The sequence below is a fragment of the Aulonocara sp. 'chitande type north' Nkhata Bay genome, linkage group LG17 (assembly GCF_057382095.1).
Source record: "Aulonocara sp. 'chitande type north' Nkhata Bay isolate Kocher_YH1m ecotype deep benthic linkage group LG17, A_spYH_male_GT1.1, whole genome shotgun sequence".
NCBI lineage: Eukaryota > Metazoa > Chordata > Actinopteri > Cichliformes > Cichlidae > Aulonocara > Aulonocara sp. 'chitande type north' Nkhata Bay.
This window is the reverse complement of record NC_141360.1, coordinates 22,720,717-22,739,242: the sequence shown is the minus strand read 5'-3', so window position 1 is coordinate 22,739,242 and position 18,526 is coordinate 22,720,717. Positions and strand designations below refer to the sequence as shown.

At 41.3% G+C, this 18,526-nt stretch overlaps 1 protein-coding gene across 27 annotated transcripts in view; it reads left to right on the top strand.

Moving 5' to 3' along the window:
* celf2 (cugbp, Elav-like family member 2) overlaps nucleotides 1–18,526 on the top strand; it is a 239,549-nt gene that overhangs the window by 199,565 nt on the left and 21,458 nt on the right. For 16 of the 27 annotated variants that reach the window (XM_086269644.1, XM_086269641.1, XM_086269642.1 and 13 more), the window contains 2 exons: nucleotides 10,363–10,605; nucleotides 14,612–14,675. In XM_086269644.1, coding sequence (XP_086125770.1) covers nucleotides 10,363–10,605; nucleotides 14,612–14,675 — 307 coding nt within the window. The remainder of the gene's footprint in view (nucleotides 1–10,362; nucleotides 10,606–14,611; nucleotides 14,676–18,526) is intronic. The other 11 variants (XM_086269650.1, XM_086269648.1, XM_086269647.1 and 8 more) reach the window with 1 other exon arrangement.

The following is an 18,526-nucleotide window of genomic DNA, read 5'->3' as shown; positions in this document are numbered from 1 at the left end:
ACAGACCTCATCAGTTGCACAGTGACCCCAGCGGTGCCATAATGGGGACCTAGTCGCAGCTCTTTTGTGTCTCCCCCCCCCCCCCCCCCCCCCCCCCCTGCCTCACCCGGGTTTTTGGGGCGCCCTTGTCAGCATTGTCAGGCCTTGTGACAGGGCAGGATGACAGGAGTGTGATTGGGAAGAGAATTACATGGTATAAGACGAGCACAGAGCGTGTGTACCCCTGCGAGTCAGAGAGAAAGAGACAAAAAAAAGCGGTAATAACAGGCTGTGTTAAGGGGAAAAAAGAACGAGTGGCATTCACCCCCGTAGCCCCCTCATTAGAGCTGATCATGATAATCATGGCTGCTATTGATGTGCTGTGACCCTGACGTGGGGAAAACGCATGCTCCTCCCTCTGTCTGTCTATCTGTGAGTATGTGTGTGGTTTTTCTGTTTATGTTGCCACACTGTGAATATCAGTGTCTGTGTTGATTTATGTGGCCGAACAGCAGCGGTGTCTGTCTTTCTGAGTCGAAGGAGCGACGCTCCTCTCCGTCGGCGTTAGCATTAGGCTAGAATTAACCTCGCTCCGAGCAAGTTGTCTGCCACAGTGGGGCCGGTAAACACTACCAGTGCCCCTTTGCTTTTATCATGCACACAGGAAAAGGGGGGAAAGGGAAGCTTTAAACCATAACACAACAATATTACAGTGGACAATGGCAAAATACCTTCATTTCCATTTGAAAACAAGCTGTCTAGCCCCAGGCGGACCTAAATTGCCGCATCCGTTTGTTAATGTTCCTCAGTTTTGCAATTTAAAAGTAATTACTTCGAGTCCGAATGAGGGAATGAGGTCTGGTAAATAGAGTTTGGTTATTGTCTTGGCTCTATTGCACCCCACTGTCTTAGATAGAGAAAGATTGTGTGCACGTGATGTGTGTGTTCGTGTGTCTGTGTGAGTGTATTCCCTGTCACGTACGCGCCACATGTCACGAGGAAGAAGTAAGGCAGACCGGGGGCCCATTCGTTGATGGCCCTGTCACTGTCATATCCATTCTCATTACGGCGTGACATTCAGGTACGCGCCGGCACACATTTGTACACACACACACACACACACACACCCTTGCTCTCTGAATGTTAGGCCGTAATGAAAGTGGATATGAGCGGGACGGGTAATTCGCCGTCGAACCTCTAAAGACACACACGGAGAAAAGTGGGTCGCCTTCGTTGTGCTTTATTTGTGCTTTACATTATTCACTCCTTTTATAAAGACTCATTTAGCACTCAGGTTCCCCTCGTGCAGTTTTCCATCAACACTGATTTTTCTATTTCCTACCTTTTTTCTTTTTTCCTTTTCCCGCACGAAACTAGAGGGACACTTGTGTATTATCCTGCGCTTGCTGCATACGTGCACACACACCCCCTCCGACCCCCCGTCGAAAATGCAGAAGCGTTCAAGCGCATTTAGACGAGAGCTTAAGTAGAGCATGAGCGAAAACACAGCAGTGTCTGTTTAAACAGTGAACAAACACATCTGTCGACTGTAGTGAAGAGCAGAGACAGATACAGACTGACAGTGGGAAGAAAATAGGAGATTAGATTAATCAGGGGCTGATGTTGACACCGTATAAGGCTGGATGATCCCATGTTTTATTTTAACAGAAGGAGTCTGAGTTAGCCTAACTTATGAGTCTCGAGTATTTGTCACAAAATGCCAGATTCGTCTTTGTTTTCCAAATAGTCTCAATTTACTCTGAATTTAGTCACAGTTTACTATGTATATGCGTGTTCTAGAGTGTATATGCTCTGCCGGTGTTATAAGTACCATCTAAGTCTAATTTAAGCTGAATTGTTGATTCAGCTGTAGGATCAGTCTGGAGGCTTCAGTTTGTCGTGCTGTTCAGTCAAGCGTTGTTTTACACCGACAGGTGATGTGTGTGTCCACACTTGCTGACAGGAAACGCAATCCAGTCGCCCAGTTCTGATGTTATCAGCTCAGTGAACGGCCAGTAGGTGCAATTCTTCGTCTAATAGCAACTCAGAAGATGGTTTTCAAACATTGTAGGCACTCCAGCTTGTGCAGGAGACCTCTAGTGGTAGTTTGAAGAAGTGCATGTAAGATTTCCAAAGGTAAATAAATGTCTTGGTGATCAAGGAAAAGGATACTCAAGAGCCCTTTTTGCATTATACGCACATTCATAGAGCACATTATTAAATGCAGTTTATCTTCCACACAGTAAATATGCATCGGGGGCAAATTGGGGTTCAGGGATCAAACTACCCAACTTCTCATCAGCAAACAACCGATTCTACCTCCTAACAAATAGCCATCCATATTTTTGGTGCCTGAAAACAAACCTAAAGACAACCACTAGGAAAGAAAAAGCAAGCCGGTTGATGTGTCAAGCTCACACTATGTTTTGTTGCGCTTAATCTGAAGGGTGGATCGAATGAGGTACAGCTACAAAAAGGAGGAGGAGCCTGGCAGCATGTGTGAGACTGGTAACGACTTGTAATGGCTTTTCAGTGAGCTGATAACATTCAAAACTAGAGGGAGAATTTTGCACCACTTTAATGTTGAAAATGATTAAAAGGTTGGATTGATGTCTTCATCAATCCAACCTTCAAGATGTCTGTTTTCGACAGCTTTTATAAGCTTCTGGGAATCTCAAAATGGACACAAAGCAAACTTTTTCTGCATAATATGGATTCTTAATATATATATTATTACAAAGGCAGGGAATTAATTCATTATAGATTTAATTCACTGTAATGGAAATGTTTTACACTATTAAAATAAGAAAAAACAACGACAATTATTTCAACTGATGAAAAACTGAGACAGTCTATAAATAATAAAGTGCGAAGCTAAAGTGGAAGGAGAAGTTTAATCACATGCAACAATGAACAGTTAAACATGGCACGATTTAAAGAGGGAGTGCTTTTCCAAGTATTGCCTTTGACAGATTTTGACGGTTCCTTCTGAGCAAGTAGGCTGGGTTTTGGGGACAATGAGTTGAAACAACATGCACAAAGAGCTCAGACGTGACGCGCAGACTCCTATAGATATCGGGGGCTCCTGACTTCCTATTAGCAGGGTAAGTTAACATGGTTTGACATTTGAAGGCTATGCGAGAGGTAAATAAATGAGATGGAGAAGGCTCAGAGCGCATAAACTCTCTTGAAAGCTATGAGAGATTGATTTCCAAGGTAAACGGACCGGAGCTTATAAGTTCAGTTCGCGCGAGTGCATCTGAGCATTTTGGGAAAGATGGGAAGCGATGTGTAATGCTCTCTTCACGGTTGTCTCAGAGCGTTGGCTTCAGGGAGCGTAGTTGGCTTTATTAGCTCAGTGAACTCCTGGTTAAGTCGATCCAAGTCACAGACAAAAGTTTCACTTTTTCCCCCCTTTTTCTTAAGGTGGTATTTTCGGCTGATCGATACGCTGTAATTACATCATTTTAAAGTCGGATACCGTAATTACAGCAGGTGATCATTGCAGTGTAATTTTGAGACCACGGGCTGTCATGCCATCGGCCTACACAGACCCATCTGTCAGTCAGGAACTGTGGCGTGACACCTGGGCATCAAGCATATGCAGCGCAGGTGAAATTTCTGAGGCATATTTTAGAGGTTTTATCAAGCGCACTCAACCTGCTGCATGATGGCAGCACTGACATCTATATTTCAGTGAAAATGCTGTTACGATATCTGTCTGAGACGGGCATTTCTGTGTAGGAGATTTGTCAAAAGATTGCAAGAAACAGACAAAAATAGCATTTCAGAATAGAGTGTTTTCCCCCGTAGAAGCATCTTCTGGTAAAAAATTCTCCCATGAGACTTGGAGCGCTTTATTTTTTATTTTTCAAGATGTGAAAGTTGTGCAACATGGGAGACTTGACTGACTGGAGCTGAAAATCTGTCTCCTGAAAATAGCTGAAAATGGGAATCGATGCTTCACCTCCAGCACCGAGACACATTGCTGTTGTTGAATATGAACCCAGAGACCATTTGAGGCAAAACAGGAACGTTTCTTTTTATGACCACACATTAGTATTCATATGTTGGGTAACATTAGTTGCCTGTTATCAATAAAGTCAGTGTATTGTGAGGAGCCGACTGTCCGCAGGAGACTCATGAAATATCCCGTAAGCGAGATGAAGCCATTATGTCGCCCCCTGCTGTTTGTATTCAAAAGTGGGCAATTTAAAGCAAATCAGATGGTTTACAAATTTAGATTTACTCAACATGTGGTGTAATTACACCCAGCAGAAAGGGTTTTACAGACTCCCATCGTATCAGCAGATACCGATAAACACTGGCCTCGTCAAACACTCTGAAATGGACTTAAATCACAGAGGCGTGATGGGTTGTTGGAAACGGGATAATTCCTGAGAGAAGTGACCCTCATTGGTTGTTATAGGTGGCTATAGGTAGTAGTTGGTAATTTTAGAAGAAATGGCAGAAGACTCTGGGCTTTTATATTTTTAGTTTCTTTTTCTTTAACCTGTTAAAATTTTAATTCCAGATAATACATCCCGAAAATCTTTTTGGTTCTGTTGTCTGGAGCTGCAGTCTTGGGCTCCTTACTACCAGCAACGCATCATTTAAACACCACAGCCTGCCTGAGTATTGTTGTTGATCACATCCATCCTTTTATTCTGCTTCCAGCAGGCCAATGCACCAGGTGTCAAAGCTCAAATCATCTTACAATGTTGTTTGTGGGCATGACGATGAGTTCACTGTACTCAGATGGCCTCCACAGTCACCAGCGCTCAATCCAATAGAGCACCTTTGGACACGTGGTGGAACGGGAGAGTCCCATCACGGATGTGCAGCCGACACAACAACTGTGTGATGCTGTCGTGTCTATATGGACAAAAAAAAAACTAACAGTAATGTTGGATCGCAGGCTGCGATGTTTCCTTTGAATGTCCTTATAAGGGCAGTCTCGGCCAAACCGTCAGACTCCACTGTTTGTCACAGGGTTGTGTAAAAGGTGTCCTTGTCTAAAGTAGGGCTTTAATCTAAAGGCTCTGGTGAAAGAAGGAAAGACTGACGTCATGGGTCAAGTGCAGGTTAACCTGTCACCATCTTTTGTTGCCTATTAATCTTTTGTGGCACTGTGAAGCTCACGAGATGCAGATTTCAGTGGAATATGATGGCAACTACCAGAATAGAAAGGAAATGCAGCTGCAGTAAAAACTATGAAATTACTTGTAAATGGGGACGAGTTATTTTTCATTGTTGCAGAGGGATGAATATGATAGAACATGAAAGACACTTGTAGCTAAAAATGAGATGTATGCATCTCTACTGAAATTGCAGTTAATGATTTTAACAGCTATGGGAGAAAAAGAGACGAGTGTAAGGAGATTATCACACCAGACTATGACAAAGATTTAATAGTCCTTTTATACTTGCCATATTTAGTTAGCGAGGGTTTGGAAAGTTATTTTTTTCTTCACAGGTTAATTACCAAAACTGTAAAATACACAATGTGTGAGTATTTTTATTTTTAGTTACATACACAAGTTACAAGTCCAAATTCTTTGGGAATCCAAGCACGTCAACTACTTGTTTAAATTTATGGAAGCATCTGAAAATATGCCCATCGTGCCACAGCATCAACTATGCTATATGAAAAATTAAGTGTATCCAGTGCTTTTAATAGTAATTTTTGGATGCTGAATATAAAAAAATGACACTTCACACAAACCTCTGCGCAAACTGGAATTGTGGATTTATCCCAAAAGCTATGACGTATTTTCAAAACCTGTAGTTTTGCCCACTTTTCTCCAGACTCTCACCTTTATGTTCTGTTTTTATTTTAAGATGAAGTTGAATCATATACCTCTAGCTGCCCAGAAACAGTGAAAGTTAGTCATAATTGCCCAAATTGCCATGGCTTCTGTTTAAAAATATATTTATAATAGACTTATAATCACACCATGCAAAGTTTAAACTTTAGATATGTAGTCCATGTAGTCCAATTCAAAAGATGGCTGCTGCAGAACAATTTCCAGAGAGTCATCAGTGGAGATTGATAATCTGCATTTTTAGTGCTGAGCTTTTAACTTCGTTATCTGGCAGAGAAATGTATCACAGAGAGAGACCAAACTGGAAAGGATGTTAGAGATGGATGGATGGATGAAAGTAGAGGAGCAGAGGATTAATATGGTGGAAATTAGGGTAGCTATGAAGAGTATGAAGAGTGGAAAGCTAGGTGGTCCTGATGAGATACCTGTGTAAACATGGAGATGTCCAAGAGAGAAAAGTCAGCTGAAGCAAGACAAAATTTGTGTGTGAATGAGAGGGAGACGGGTTGTCAATCTTCCAAAGTAATGGACAGTGCGAGAGGTCCAGGCTGGATGAAGTAGGTAGAAATGAGTGACAGGGGCGTGAAAAGGAAGATTTACAAGATGGTCGACTTGCTATGAGGTGTGTTTTGAAGATGGTGGAGCTCACAAAAAGACAGGAGGCCGAGCTGGAGATGCTAATATTTACATTGGGAGTAACCAAGATGGACAGGATTGGAAATGTGGACATCATCAGAGGGATATCTCAGGTTGAGAGGAGGGATAGTGGATGTACTGGTTGTTGAAGATGGAGCTGCCAGGCAGGAGGAAAAGACGAAGACCGCAGAGAAGGTGGATGTTGTGAATGAGGACATAGAAAGGGTTGGTGTGACAGAAGGGATTGTAGGAGCAGGGTGAGATGGAGGCAGATGGTCCACCATGGTGACCTCTAAAATGAGCAGAAAAAGAATATCCGGCATATCAGATATTAAATGTTCCTGCCTTTCCAGTGAAGTAACAGACTGTGTTATAGAAGAAAAGGTAATAGTCAATTGAATTCACGGGGCATGAGCAGGGAGCACGAGGTCCCATGTTCTGCCTGTTGCACTCTCTATCCATGCAGCTCCATCGCTGAAGCCAGAGTACTTCCAGAAGTGAGACCCCATCTGAGCATGTGGTTCACAAGGACCAGCTGGACAAAGTCCCAACGTAATCCTCCTGACACTGCCTGGAGTTCATCTGTCAAAACAGCTTCTGATATACATGGCTTTCTAGATGCTTGTTCATCTCAATCAAGGTTGATTAGCTCTTTAGTCAGAGAGTGTTTTTATATGAAAGTTCGAGCTGCTGCTAATCTGTGATGAATTTTTAAAAAATCCCCTTAAGGTAAAAGCAGGATAGTTTGTTTCTTTGAGCAAAACTAATAGATGGCATGAGCTGCCACTTTCTCTCCATGTATCCTCAGCATTTAGGGGCGAAGGTAACCAACGAGGCAATCACCTGAAAAACAGCTTCAAAGTGCAACAACCGGCAGCATCAGGCGTAGATGCCTGTGGCCCTCAGCCTTCCTCCCAGAGCAGGACTCTCATTCCGGGCTGCATTTCCCCTCACTCACAAGGTGTCAACTGGAGTGATGAGATATTTAGCAGAGCGGGATAGGGAGCTCGGTTCTCAGGGGGAATCGACTCCAACGGCGAGGCCCCGACTAACCCTCGCCCTCCCAATACAATTCTCCCGTCGTCTCCTCTACTTTATCTGTCGGCGGTCAGAATGAAGAGGCAAAATGACCAGTGGAGAGACAGAGTAAATATGGCTGAGCCGCCGACAGACAGGAGACGAGCTCATTCAGCTGATAAGTCAGGCCCCGGCCTACAGAAGAAGGGCAGTAACACACGGAAACAGACACATACACATACAAGGAAGCAGATACACTGGATGTTCTATCTGACAAAGAAGGTCTGCTTTTAAATTACACAGAAACTCTAGTTTTTAATGTTGCTCAGGATGTGATGTGTATTCTGTCATTGGTCAGATTGTCGCATTTCACAGTAAGAGAAAACACAGAGCTTTAAAAAAAAAGCATGCATCTGTATTCTTCGATGTGTTTGTTATAAGAATGAAGCTGCTGAACCAATTAAAGTCATATCAAAATGATTCAATGCTGTGTCTCAATTTATACCGAGATTAAAGGCATAATATTTGGTGCAAAAGCCAACAGCCATCAGTTGTGATGATGTGATGTTGGTAAGAGATTAATTCGGCTTTGAAATTCATTTAATTTCCCATTAAAGTTTTAGGCTAGACTCTTTATTTTTGACAGTCATACTGTCAAAGTGTAGGCATACGCTTCTAAAGGTGTTAATGATTATTAATTGATTATTTTGGAGGATATTTAGGAAAAAAAAACAATGAATTTTTAGGCCTTGCGTGTAATTACAGTGGTGGATTCTCATATTAAACATGGCCATAGCTTTAAATAGTGACATCAGTGTATGTACAAATACTCCCTGTGAGACAAAAGCTCAGGCTTCTCACAGTTTTTTTTTCTACTCTTGGATCTCTATGATGTCACAGAGAGGATATCCCTTATTTGGACATCTCAGGCATGCAGCTCTGGCTGTGCGCACAGAAGCACTTTCCACTTCCTGTTTAGACCATCTGTTTGTAAGAGGGCAGCCAATCAGAAGAAAGTTGACTCAAAGGGATAAATGGCCCAAATGTATGAGTATCAACACAAAAATTGTGAGGCCTAAAAATCAAGTTTGGGCTGCTTGTTTGGGGTTGGCATGCCCTCAGCTTTTAGCATCTCACTCCTAGCATCGTGTTAGCATCAGAGACTGACAGATTTTCTTTTCAGGAATGCAAAATTGTGTCCAGAAAGGGTACAGATTATATGTTACTGTCGCATTCTTGTCCCTAAACTCAGTAAATTTAAAGTAAAGTGCATATTTTCACTCCCTAAATGTTGGGGATCGTTCTTCCTGTGCCCCGCACTAAATGATCTCAGACACCTGTTCAGCAAACACGCATGAAAAGGCCGGTTTGTCCGACAAACTCATTACTTTGGAACACCCGGTACTGCCAAATCTGAATAAATGCAAATGGAAATCACGGTGTTATTTTTACCAAAGTGGTCCTGACTGAAGTGTGAATGCTAAAAGCTAGTTTCACAGTACACGCTCTGATCCACAGTGAAGGAAGGAAGTGCAAACGCTCGCTCGCTTTCACTCTTGCACAAAATACCTGCACCGGCACACACAACCGTCATACAGCACATCTCCGCTCCAAAACGTGTGCAGCGCTATCTGCAAAGTAGGCAAATCCCTTCTCTCCCCCGCCGAGTGCGGAATCGAGCCTCAAACTAAATGTTTCAATCAAAAGGTTTTTATCCTCCTGTGGCAGATTGCCTTTGTTTTTGAACGGATTTGCCCCTAGTTAGGCTTTGATTGCGTTGTGTGAGTAATGGTGTGGTGTGATAGATTATGACTTGCCGTCTCAGCTTCGTTTCAGCCGGCACCGCAGCTTTCATCAGGAGCGTTGTGGGTTTTTGTCTCCTTCGTGTCATAGTTGTTAGCAAGCGTGTTGGACGTCTGATTTGTTACCCAGCTTCAGTGTGCGTACACAATCATCTCTCTTACACACACACATACACACACTGCCGCTGCTCTGAGGCGTAAGAATTCGAACAATTAGATGCCGTTCTAGTGACCGTTAAAATCTCTAAATCTTTCTCTTGCCCTCTCAACCTCTCTTCGTAGTCGCCCAAATCACTCTCTCTCTCTCTCTAGGTCTTTCCCCCCCTCTTTCACACATATTAACACACTCACACACAGACACACACAGATCAAGTCTCTCTTCATATGAGATGATGAAATAGTTGGAGAACTCGGGAAATCTGTTTCTGGTGATACCGTTTTGGACTCAGAGATAACTGAGCCCTTTTGGGGGAAAGAAGAAAGCCCACCGGCTTTAGACTCAAGTTTCCTGTGTGACTGTGTGTGCGTGTCCTGTGTCCCTGAGTGTGTGTGTGTGTGCGCAAGAGAGGACTTTTTAATTGAGAATATTTTCTTTCTTTGCTGAAGTTAAGTTTGTTAATACAAAGATGTTTGTGGATGATTTCAGGTGTGAATCATCACTGTAGACATGTGGCTTATTGCCCATATTGTGTTCACTCAGTACAACAATTATTACAGGTGTGTTTGCAAGCAACAAAGTACCTGAACAATCCTTTGACTCCTTTTCTCTTTCTTCTCCCATTTCCTCTCCTGCCTGAACTCCTCTCCTCTCCTCTTTCCTCACTTCTCCATTTCTGTTTTTCTCTTCCTCCCTTCTCTCTCATCTTGGCTCCTCTCTCATTTCCTTCCATCCTTTCATGTTCTTTTTTGTCTCCTTTCCTCTCATCTTTGGGGGCTTGTGGCCTTTCTATACTTCCCTTTCATCTTCTATCACTTCTTTATTTTTTATCTCACTTCCTCACTCTCTTCTTCCCTTCTCCCTTTCTTCATCCTTCTCGTTTTCCCTTTCTTCCTCTCTTTCCCTCCCCTTCTTTACGCTCCTCCTCATCCTCCCATCTCCGCAGGGCTGCTCATCTCCCATCGTGGTGAAGTTTGCCGACACACAGAAGGACAAGGAGCAGCGGCGTCTGCAGCAGCAGCTGGCGCAGCAGATGCAGCAGCTCAACAGTGCGACCACCTGGGGGAGCCTGACGGGCCTGGGCGGCCTCACCCCGCAGTATCTGGCTGTAAGGAGCGCCGCCGAGCCGCCCACCTCCATCACCTCCTCCACAACCCCTTACTGCAGCCCCGTGGCCAACACAGCAGCAGTCAGTGCCCCCAAACAAGAACAATCTAACTCAAAAAAATCTATCCAACATAGGCCTGCCGTCTTCTCCTTCTTCATTTCTTCCTTTTGTTCTGTAATTCCTTTTTTAGAGCTGCCATTGTTCCTCTCCTTTATCTTACTCTTGGGAAAGTTGCGCAGTGAGGAAATGGGGTCTCTGAATTAAGGTTGCCAGAAGATGATCTTTCATGTTCGATATCTGAAAAATGTTCACGCCAGATAAAAATGCAGGGATTCACGTCCTGTTTCTGAATTTCTCATGAAGTGCTCATTGCGATGGTGTTCACAGATCTGCATTCAGTATTAAATTGGAGGTGGAAAGCCAGAAAGTAGAAAAATCAATAGTTTAAAACAATTTAGTTGTTGAATTTTTGACAAATAATAGAAACATAATTAATGAAATCATAATTATATTTCATCAGGAATATTATTTAATTCATGTATAACTAAGTCAAGGGATTCTAAAACAACTGTTTTATGATCAGTTTATTGTTTGTGTAGGTTACGGCTGAAAAGTTACATTTTATCCTAAAGATTTCATTTTTGAGCCCGTTCTGGTCCTCAGGTCATCAAATATTACATTTAATTTAAAGGTGATACTCGTGTGACGCACTCGTCAAACCGCAATATTTTCACAATCCTAAGTGAACAGCTAGACCAGGGGTCAGCAACCTCTCACACCCAAAGAGCCATTTGGACGCGATTTCCACGCAAAAGAAAACACTGGGAGCCGCAAATACTTTTTGACATCTAAAATGAAGATAACACTGTAATATTGTTTTTTTACCTTTATGCTTTGTGTGAACAACTAAGGCGTGTTGCTTAAATCCATGAAGTGCTACAGAGAAAATTACATTTTTTTTATGTAATTAACACATTTTGAACTCTTAAAGACATATGCTAAAAGATTTAAAAAAATTGATATTTGCAATATTCTGCCTAAATATGTACTTTACCTGGTTAATGTGTGTGGCGGGGCGTGGTCTGCAGCGCCGCTGCAGGGGAGGCGGACGCACCTGAGCGGCAATCGCGCCTCGCCGCCTCAACGTCTGTGCTGTTGTGTTGGTATATGTCGGGCTGTGCGCTTTAACACCGGCTGCATGCGTACAGCAACCGTGTGTGAAAAGTGGTCAATAAAGAGATGCTGAAAAGCGTGTTCATGGAAACATCGTCGGGTCTGCCGTGATATGTTTACAATGGGACTTCTGCTCCTGAACCTCTGCGCACAGCGTCTGCAAATCGGGGCTGTACGAAGTCACTTTCATCTTTACGCAGGACTGTAAGCTGTCATCTGTGAGGCGTGAGCGGTGTTTGCTTTTAACATAGTCCACGGTGGAGCTGCTGACATAATGTGGATCCGAAGATCCAGAATTGTCTTACCTGGGGTTGAAAGTCTCGATAAATGCACGGCGTTTTGGCGGGTATATCGGCTTCCACAAGTGTGACGCTTATTTTGAGCGATCAAAAAAATAATAGAATAGAATTTTATATTTATATTTCAATATCACAATAATCTTCCAATTTAGAACTACAAGTTAAAAAAGAACTAACATAAATAAAAAATAAAATCAGCTAATTACTTAAAAAAAAAAAAGTATTTTCCCAAACCACATGGAGCCGCACTAAAAGGACTAAAGAGCTGCAGGTTGCCGACCCCTGAGCTAGACGAAGCAAAAGTAAACAACTGCTAGCATCAGGGCTTCAAAATAGCCATCTAAATAATGTCCTTAGCTTACTTACCTTAGCCATTAATGTAGTAATCTACAAATTAATAATTAACCAGCTAGTAAAATAATAATAATAATAATTAGCATTTCACTATTTCTTAATGGTAAATAATTTTTACATCCTTTATTGATGTATTTTATTTTTTTAGTTAACTAAAAAATTACAAATTAAATGCAATAGCAATGTAGCCTCAAAACTATATTAAGCAATTTTAGGCAAATGTGCGCTAATATTTATGATTATGCTATGCACTGTATAACATAACATTCTAGCGGTTGACTGATCACACACTGTCTGATCTGAAGAATCAAGAATCAAACTTACTATTCCAGTGAAGTGGCATACATCAACTATAAGCACAAAAATAGCCTAGCTAACGTATGCCCTGGAAATGCTGCGTAAATGTATAACGTGACTACCTAACCAACAAATCTTTAAAAGCTTCACATGTGCCAGATTATTACTTGAAAACTGAAAAATATTTTCCACCTGTCCTTTAGCTGTTCTTTTACAACTATGTAACCGTATCAGTAATTCCATCCGCCGTTTGCTCTTCCTGTCATACGTAAAGCAACTAGCGAACGCTCCGGACATGCTTGGTTATCTTTGTAGCTGCTAGCATCTCTTCCTCTTGTGCCGTCATACCCTGTTTGTACTTTACAGTGTGTTTTTGCTTTAGGTAGCAAAAAAGAACTATTGTTTCCACCTTTAGTGGGAACAGTTTTCTTTGATATTTTACAAAGTATTGTGCTTTGAGGTCTGTCCTGTTGTAGCTCCTTTTTAAATGCTAAATCATCATCAGAGGCTGACACCCTTCTCTCGCTCTTTTATGTAAATGCATGACATCTCTGTGCCGCTGATATCGAAACATATTACAGTATTATGTGGAAAAGTATGTTACTAGGGTGTGAAGACTAACGAACACATGATTTAATTGTTTTGCCGACAGATGTGTTGAAGCTATATCCAGCGTGTAGATCATGTCTGTAGATAATCTGGCAAGTTGGGTAACGCGTATGTATTAAAATGATTCAAAATAAAGTTGAGGGTGACGCAAATTATGGGATTTTCCAGAAGATAAACCAAAAAGTGAATGAATGGAGTGTTGGAGATAATCCTGAACAGATTTTTGCAACTTTTTGTGGATCTTGTTCTCCAAAATTTGTTAGCATAAACTATAAATTAGAGGTTTTCTGCTAATGATAATAATTATCCGTTTTCTATTTTCAAAAATAGTAGTCATTACTTTTAACTCCAAAAAGTATGAATCAAAAATGGTTAGTAGATAATTTCATGGATACAGAGGCGCTTGCCTGATGTCCTCTTTGAAAATTTATAATGTCTAAATTTTGTGGATTTAAACGGGTGTAAAAATAAAACTGGAGGTTGGCGTGGAGCGTACTGGAATCGTCTGATGTCCAATTTAAAAACTGCTGCAGCAGAAGCTCAGCTGCTCAGCATCTAAAATTGTTTAGACACTTTTGATTTTTTGATTGGGAAGTTTCTCGTTTTATACTAGGGTTCAGAGGCCCCTTTCTCCTCTTCTCCTTCCTCAATAGCTTTGGGGAGCTAACCCTTGACTCGTTGCTCTTTAGTTTCTAATTTAACAACCTAAACCGCCGTTAAAATACACTTCTTAAATGTCGGGGATTTGATTCCCATTTTGTTTGATCCTAGCTGCAATTTGCACCTCTCCTTTGAGCGAGGGTAAAACAGAGCTCAGACAAACATCTCTCCCTTACTGTATATCGATTTATTTGGAGCTAAAGGTGGGGCGTTGAGATAAAAAATTGTTTTGCGAATTGAGTTCCCAGATTTTTCTGCGCTTTCAATCCCCTTTTCTCAGTCCTTTCAAAAGATTAAGCTCTATTCTGGGAAGGAAAAGAAAATATCACACAATAGAAACAAGATGTTAATTTGCTGTTAATTCAAGTCTTTGAAGGATGAGTTTTTGACAGCATCAGTATTCCACTTTTGTTTTGGAATCTAATTAGTCGGCTAGATTAGAGCTTTCATGCTCAACTTGTCTGAGAGAATCACGGTGGAACACAAACAGTGTTTCCTTAGAGGAGAGATCAAACTATATTAGCAGCTCATTTACTCATCGAGCACTGATGCAAAAACCACACTGCTAAACCGCTCATTACAAGTTTAGTTCTCACTGTTGCATAGTATAGACATGTATTCAGCTGTCGGTATCCACTGGCTCACTTTCTTCTCCTCTTTTCCCTTCTCCCCCTCGCCTCTCTTTCTTTCTCCAGTTGCTTCAGCAAGCAGCCTCCTCTGGTAACCTAGGAGCCTTCAGCGGGATCCAGCAGATGGCCGGTGAGTCAAAAATCAGTCGATAGACTCACAGATCTACCACGGCAGTGGACTCTTTGTTGCGCCTCTCTGTTTTTTTTTCCCACAGACTTCTAAAACAGGACCAAAGAGCATAACAGATGAACTCGCGTGGTGGAGTTAAGAGAGATCTTTGCCCTGAAGATTTATTAACTGTTGCTAAGATTTGTCTTGATCTTTTAATGAGGCCAGACAAGAGTTGTGCCCTGGGCGTGTAACAGTAGCACTGAGGCTTTGTCGGGGATGGATGAATCACAGAACGGAGGAAAGAGAAAGAAAAAGGAGCACGGAAAATGGTTAAAAGTGGGCACCTTTGGTGGATTTGTTGCACTGCAGGCTGGCGCCATCTACTGCTCTCTTCCTGTGGAGGGCCTCTGATCTATCATCTTCACTTCCATACTTTCTTTCATGAGTATCTGCAGGTTCAAAGCAAAGTTAAGCCTTTTGTTCACTCTAAAGGAATTGAGCTTAGGGAAGACACTACAAGGGAGCAGGCTGAAAGTTTTTACCTAGTAGATGTCGCTGCAAAACTTGGCTTCGTTTTGGAAAAATATTTTATGTATTACACATTTTCTGGTTTAAATATGAAAATGATTCATTATCTAAATATGTGCCAGCTTACATACTTTTCCAGAACAGAAATTTAAAGACTAGATAAAGCCAGGTTAAAAATGTACTCTTTAATTTAGTTACTGTCCAAAGGCTTTTTTTTCCTCCCAGCAGCAAGAAAAAAATACATTTTGGGAATAAAATCTTGTATAAATGAGGCTCCGAATCACATTTGAGTAAGAATTTCCATAAAAATATGCAACATATAATCAGAAAGTTTCATTGATGTAAGTGCTAGTGGATTTAATGTAAATTTGCATGATATATATTACAAATTATTGGCGACCTAGAGGATTTTTACAAGCCTGTATCACCATGAAACTTTCACAGCTGGTTACTTACATGTAGACAATTATTTCTGCGTCTGAACTTTACTGAAAAATTATTTTTAAATGTATAAATTAAATATTACATGCCTACATATGTGCTGAATTGCATACTTTTCTTGAATAGAAATTCAAATATTGAATAGTTCACCAAAAGTCAAATATTTTAACAGAAGTGATTCTGTCAAAAAAGATTTTTTATCACTTCATAAAACAAAAAACACTCAGTCAGAGAAGGTCAATCTTTTTAATCATTCTTAGCAATAAAACCTCAGTAATACTTGGCTGTGAATGTTGGATCCTAGTATTTATGGGGAGAAATGTAAACCTATATTATTAACTTACATTAACACAAATATTTTCCATGTTGCAACCGGTCTGACATTTGTATGTTTATGTTTTTATGCAAATCAGGCATTTACCCATATAAATATGTGCCTGTTTGCATTTTTTTTCTCAAAACAGAAATTTGAACAGTGCATGAAGTGGAAATACCTTGAACGGCAAATGTCTTTTACTCCCAGCAGACAGAAAAAAGTACATTTTTGGCATGTTTTTGAGTAAAGTGCTCTATAAATGAGGCCCTGAATGACCTATAAGCAGCATAGCATAATTAAACTTCCTCAATAGTTTCCTTACATTAACACAAATATTTTCCATGTTGCAAGCATTCTGAAATTTTATGTTTAAATCTGCAAATTAGGCAATTATCTACCTAAATATGCGCGAATTTCTCCAGACCAGAAAACCGAACTTCAGATAAAACCTGGAAATCTGCTAGAAATAATCAAACATTTTGATTTTATTGGATGCTCTAAACATCAGAGATGTTAGGTAGATGTTAGGCTTAAAGTATGTAAAACTATAATTTTTAATATTTTAGTGTTATTATTTTAGTATTTACAGGGAGAAATTTTCATTATCGGGAAACTTCCCCAGGTGCTGACTTACATTTGGACAGTTACATGGACATGAGGCATTATCTCATTAAATATGCACTAATCTGCATAATCCTTCAATAGACAAAGCATAGTCAAATAACAGCCAGTGAAGGTTTTCCAACACGTGAAGACAGGAAATGAAGCGGTATGGGACAGTAATTCTCCTAAGTGAAGCTGCAGCAATAAAAAATGCATATTGTATTAACCCAGTTCTGTATTAATCTAAGCCTTGAGCTCGCCAAGAAGCTCTGCTATTAAATGTTGAACAAGATAAAATCTCTGTATTTAAGAAATATAATTTTTAGGGCTTTAAAATTTGGGTTATTTAAGACTTTCAGGCACTCGTGGATACTCATCATCTCAACTTTCTTCTCTCTTTCCATTAAACTCGTCTCCTCTTTCTTGCTTTTTTATTTTAAGCCTCCTTTTTGCAGATTCTCCCCCACCTCCCACCCTCCTCACTCACAGTTTCTTCATCTCCCCTTTACGCCTCCCTCCAGCCTTCGCACTCCGACTGTTCTGCCCTCCTTTGGTTCGCTTTCTTCGCGAGGTGTCAGCTTTTAATTGTATGTTGTTTAGCGCGCATAAAGAAACTGCCAAAGGATCCGAGCGTGATAAGACTTTTTTAAAGTGGCGAGCCCCGTCTTGTCTCCTCTCGTGTTCTGTCACGTTCCCCTGAGTTGCAGTGCCTCGCAGTTTCCCCGCAGCTGTTTAAATTTTTCTGCCGTTGGGCTCAAACATACATTTTCCTTTCGAATATACACTCACGCTGACAAACAGGCTTTAGGATTTGGAGCGGCGAGTGAGTAACGGTGTCTGAATCTGGAGATCTGTTGGTCCTCCATCTGCGATGCGTAGCGCGAGAAGGGAGAGGGAGCGAGTATTAGTGATTGGCAGGAGATGTGAGACAGCTGAATGACATCTGGTCCCAGTCTTTAACACGAGGAGCTGCAGAGCTGAGAGGCTTCAATTACACCAATGAGCATTCAATTAGATGCAGCCAACGGCAGCCTGGTGCAGGCCGGCGCTGCCATACAAGCTGCAGGGAGCGCACACGCACACACGTGCATCCCTGCACACATATGTACTCACACACTCGCGAACCATCTGGCCGGCCCTGAAACCCCGGCCCCAATGTGGAAAATAGAATGAATTTGTCTCATACGATCTCTCTTTCTTTGTCTCCGCTTTATTCCTCTCTAGCCCAGTTATTTTTTATCTCTTGGCCTGCTCCTTTTCTCTCATAACTGGCTTGAAAATAAATGCTGGTTCAATGAGGGTGACTGTCTTCGACAAATGCAAGTAAGAATGGGTGTAGAAAAGAAGAAAAAAGGCAGAAAAGAGGTTGCAATGAGTGCAAAAGATAGAGACAAAAGGGAGCTGCTGGAATTGTCTTTGTCATCGACTGAGGGAGAGAAAAGAAAGGCTGGAAAAATGGACCAGGAAAAGGGTTGGTGGGAAATGAGGTACTGAAAAGCTAAAAATGTAGACGAGGGAGGAAAAGGCCAGTACGAAAATTGGGAAGTAGGGAAAAGGAAGATAAGAAATGGGCAAGTAGGGAAAGATAGATGAAGGGGTCAGGATATAGGAAAGAAGGGAGAGCAATGAAGCCGAGAAGGGAAAGGAAAATGTAAAGCAAGAATAGGGAGGAAATTAAAAAGCAAGGAAAGTAGGAAATGAAAGCGAGGAAAAGAAGAGGGAATAAAAGGAAAAAATGTGGAAAAGATGAGGAAACGAAAGAATAAGAAAATGAAAGTTAAAGAAGCAGAAACATACATAAGAACCAAAGTAGAGAAGAAGAAAGTAAATCAAGGGCAGAAAAAGGAAAATGACAATGATGGAAAGATGAGGAAAGAAAAAAGTGGAAAGGAAAGGAGGAAACAAACGAAGGTGGGGGGAAAAAGCGCAGCGAAGGTAAAAGTGAAGTGATTCTCTACAATGACCATTTATTAGCATTGTA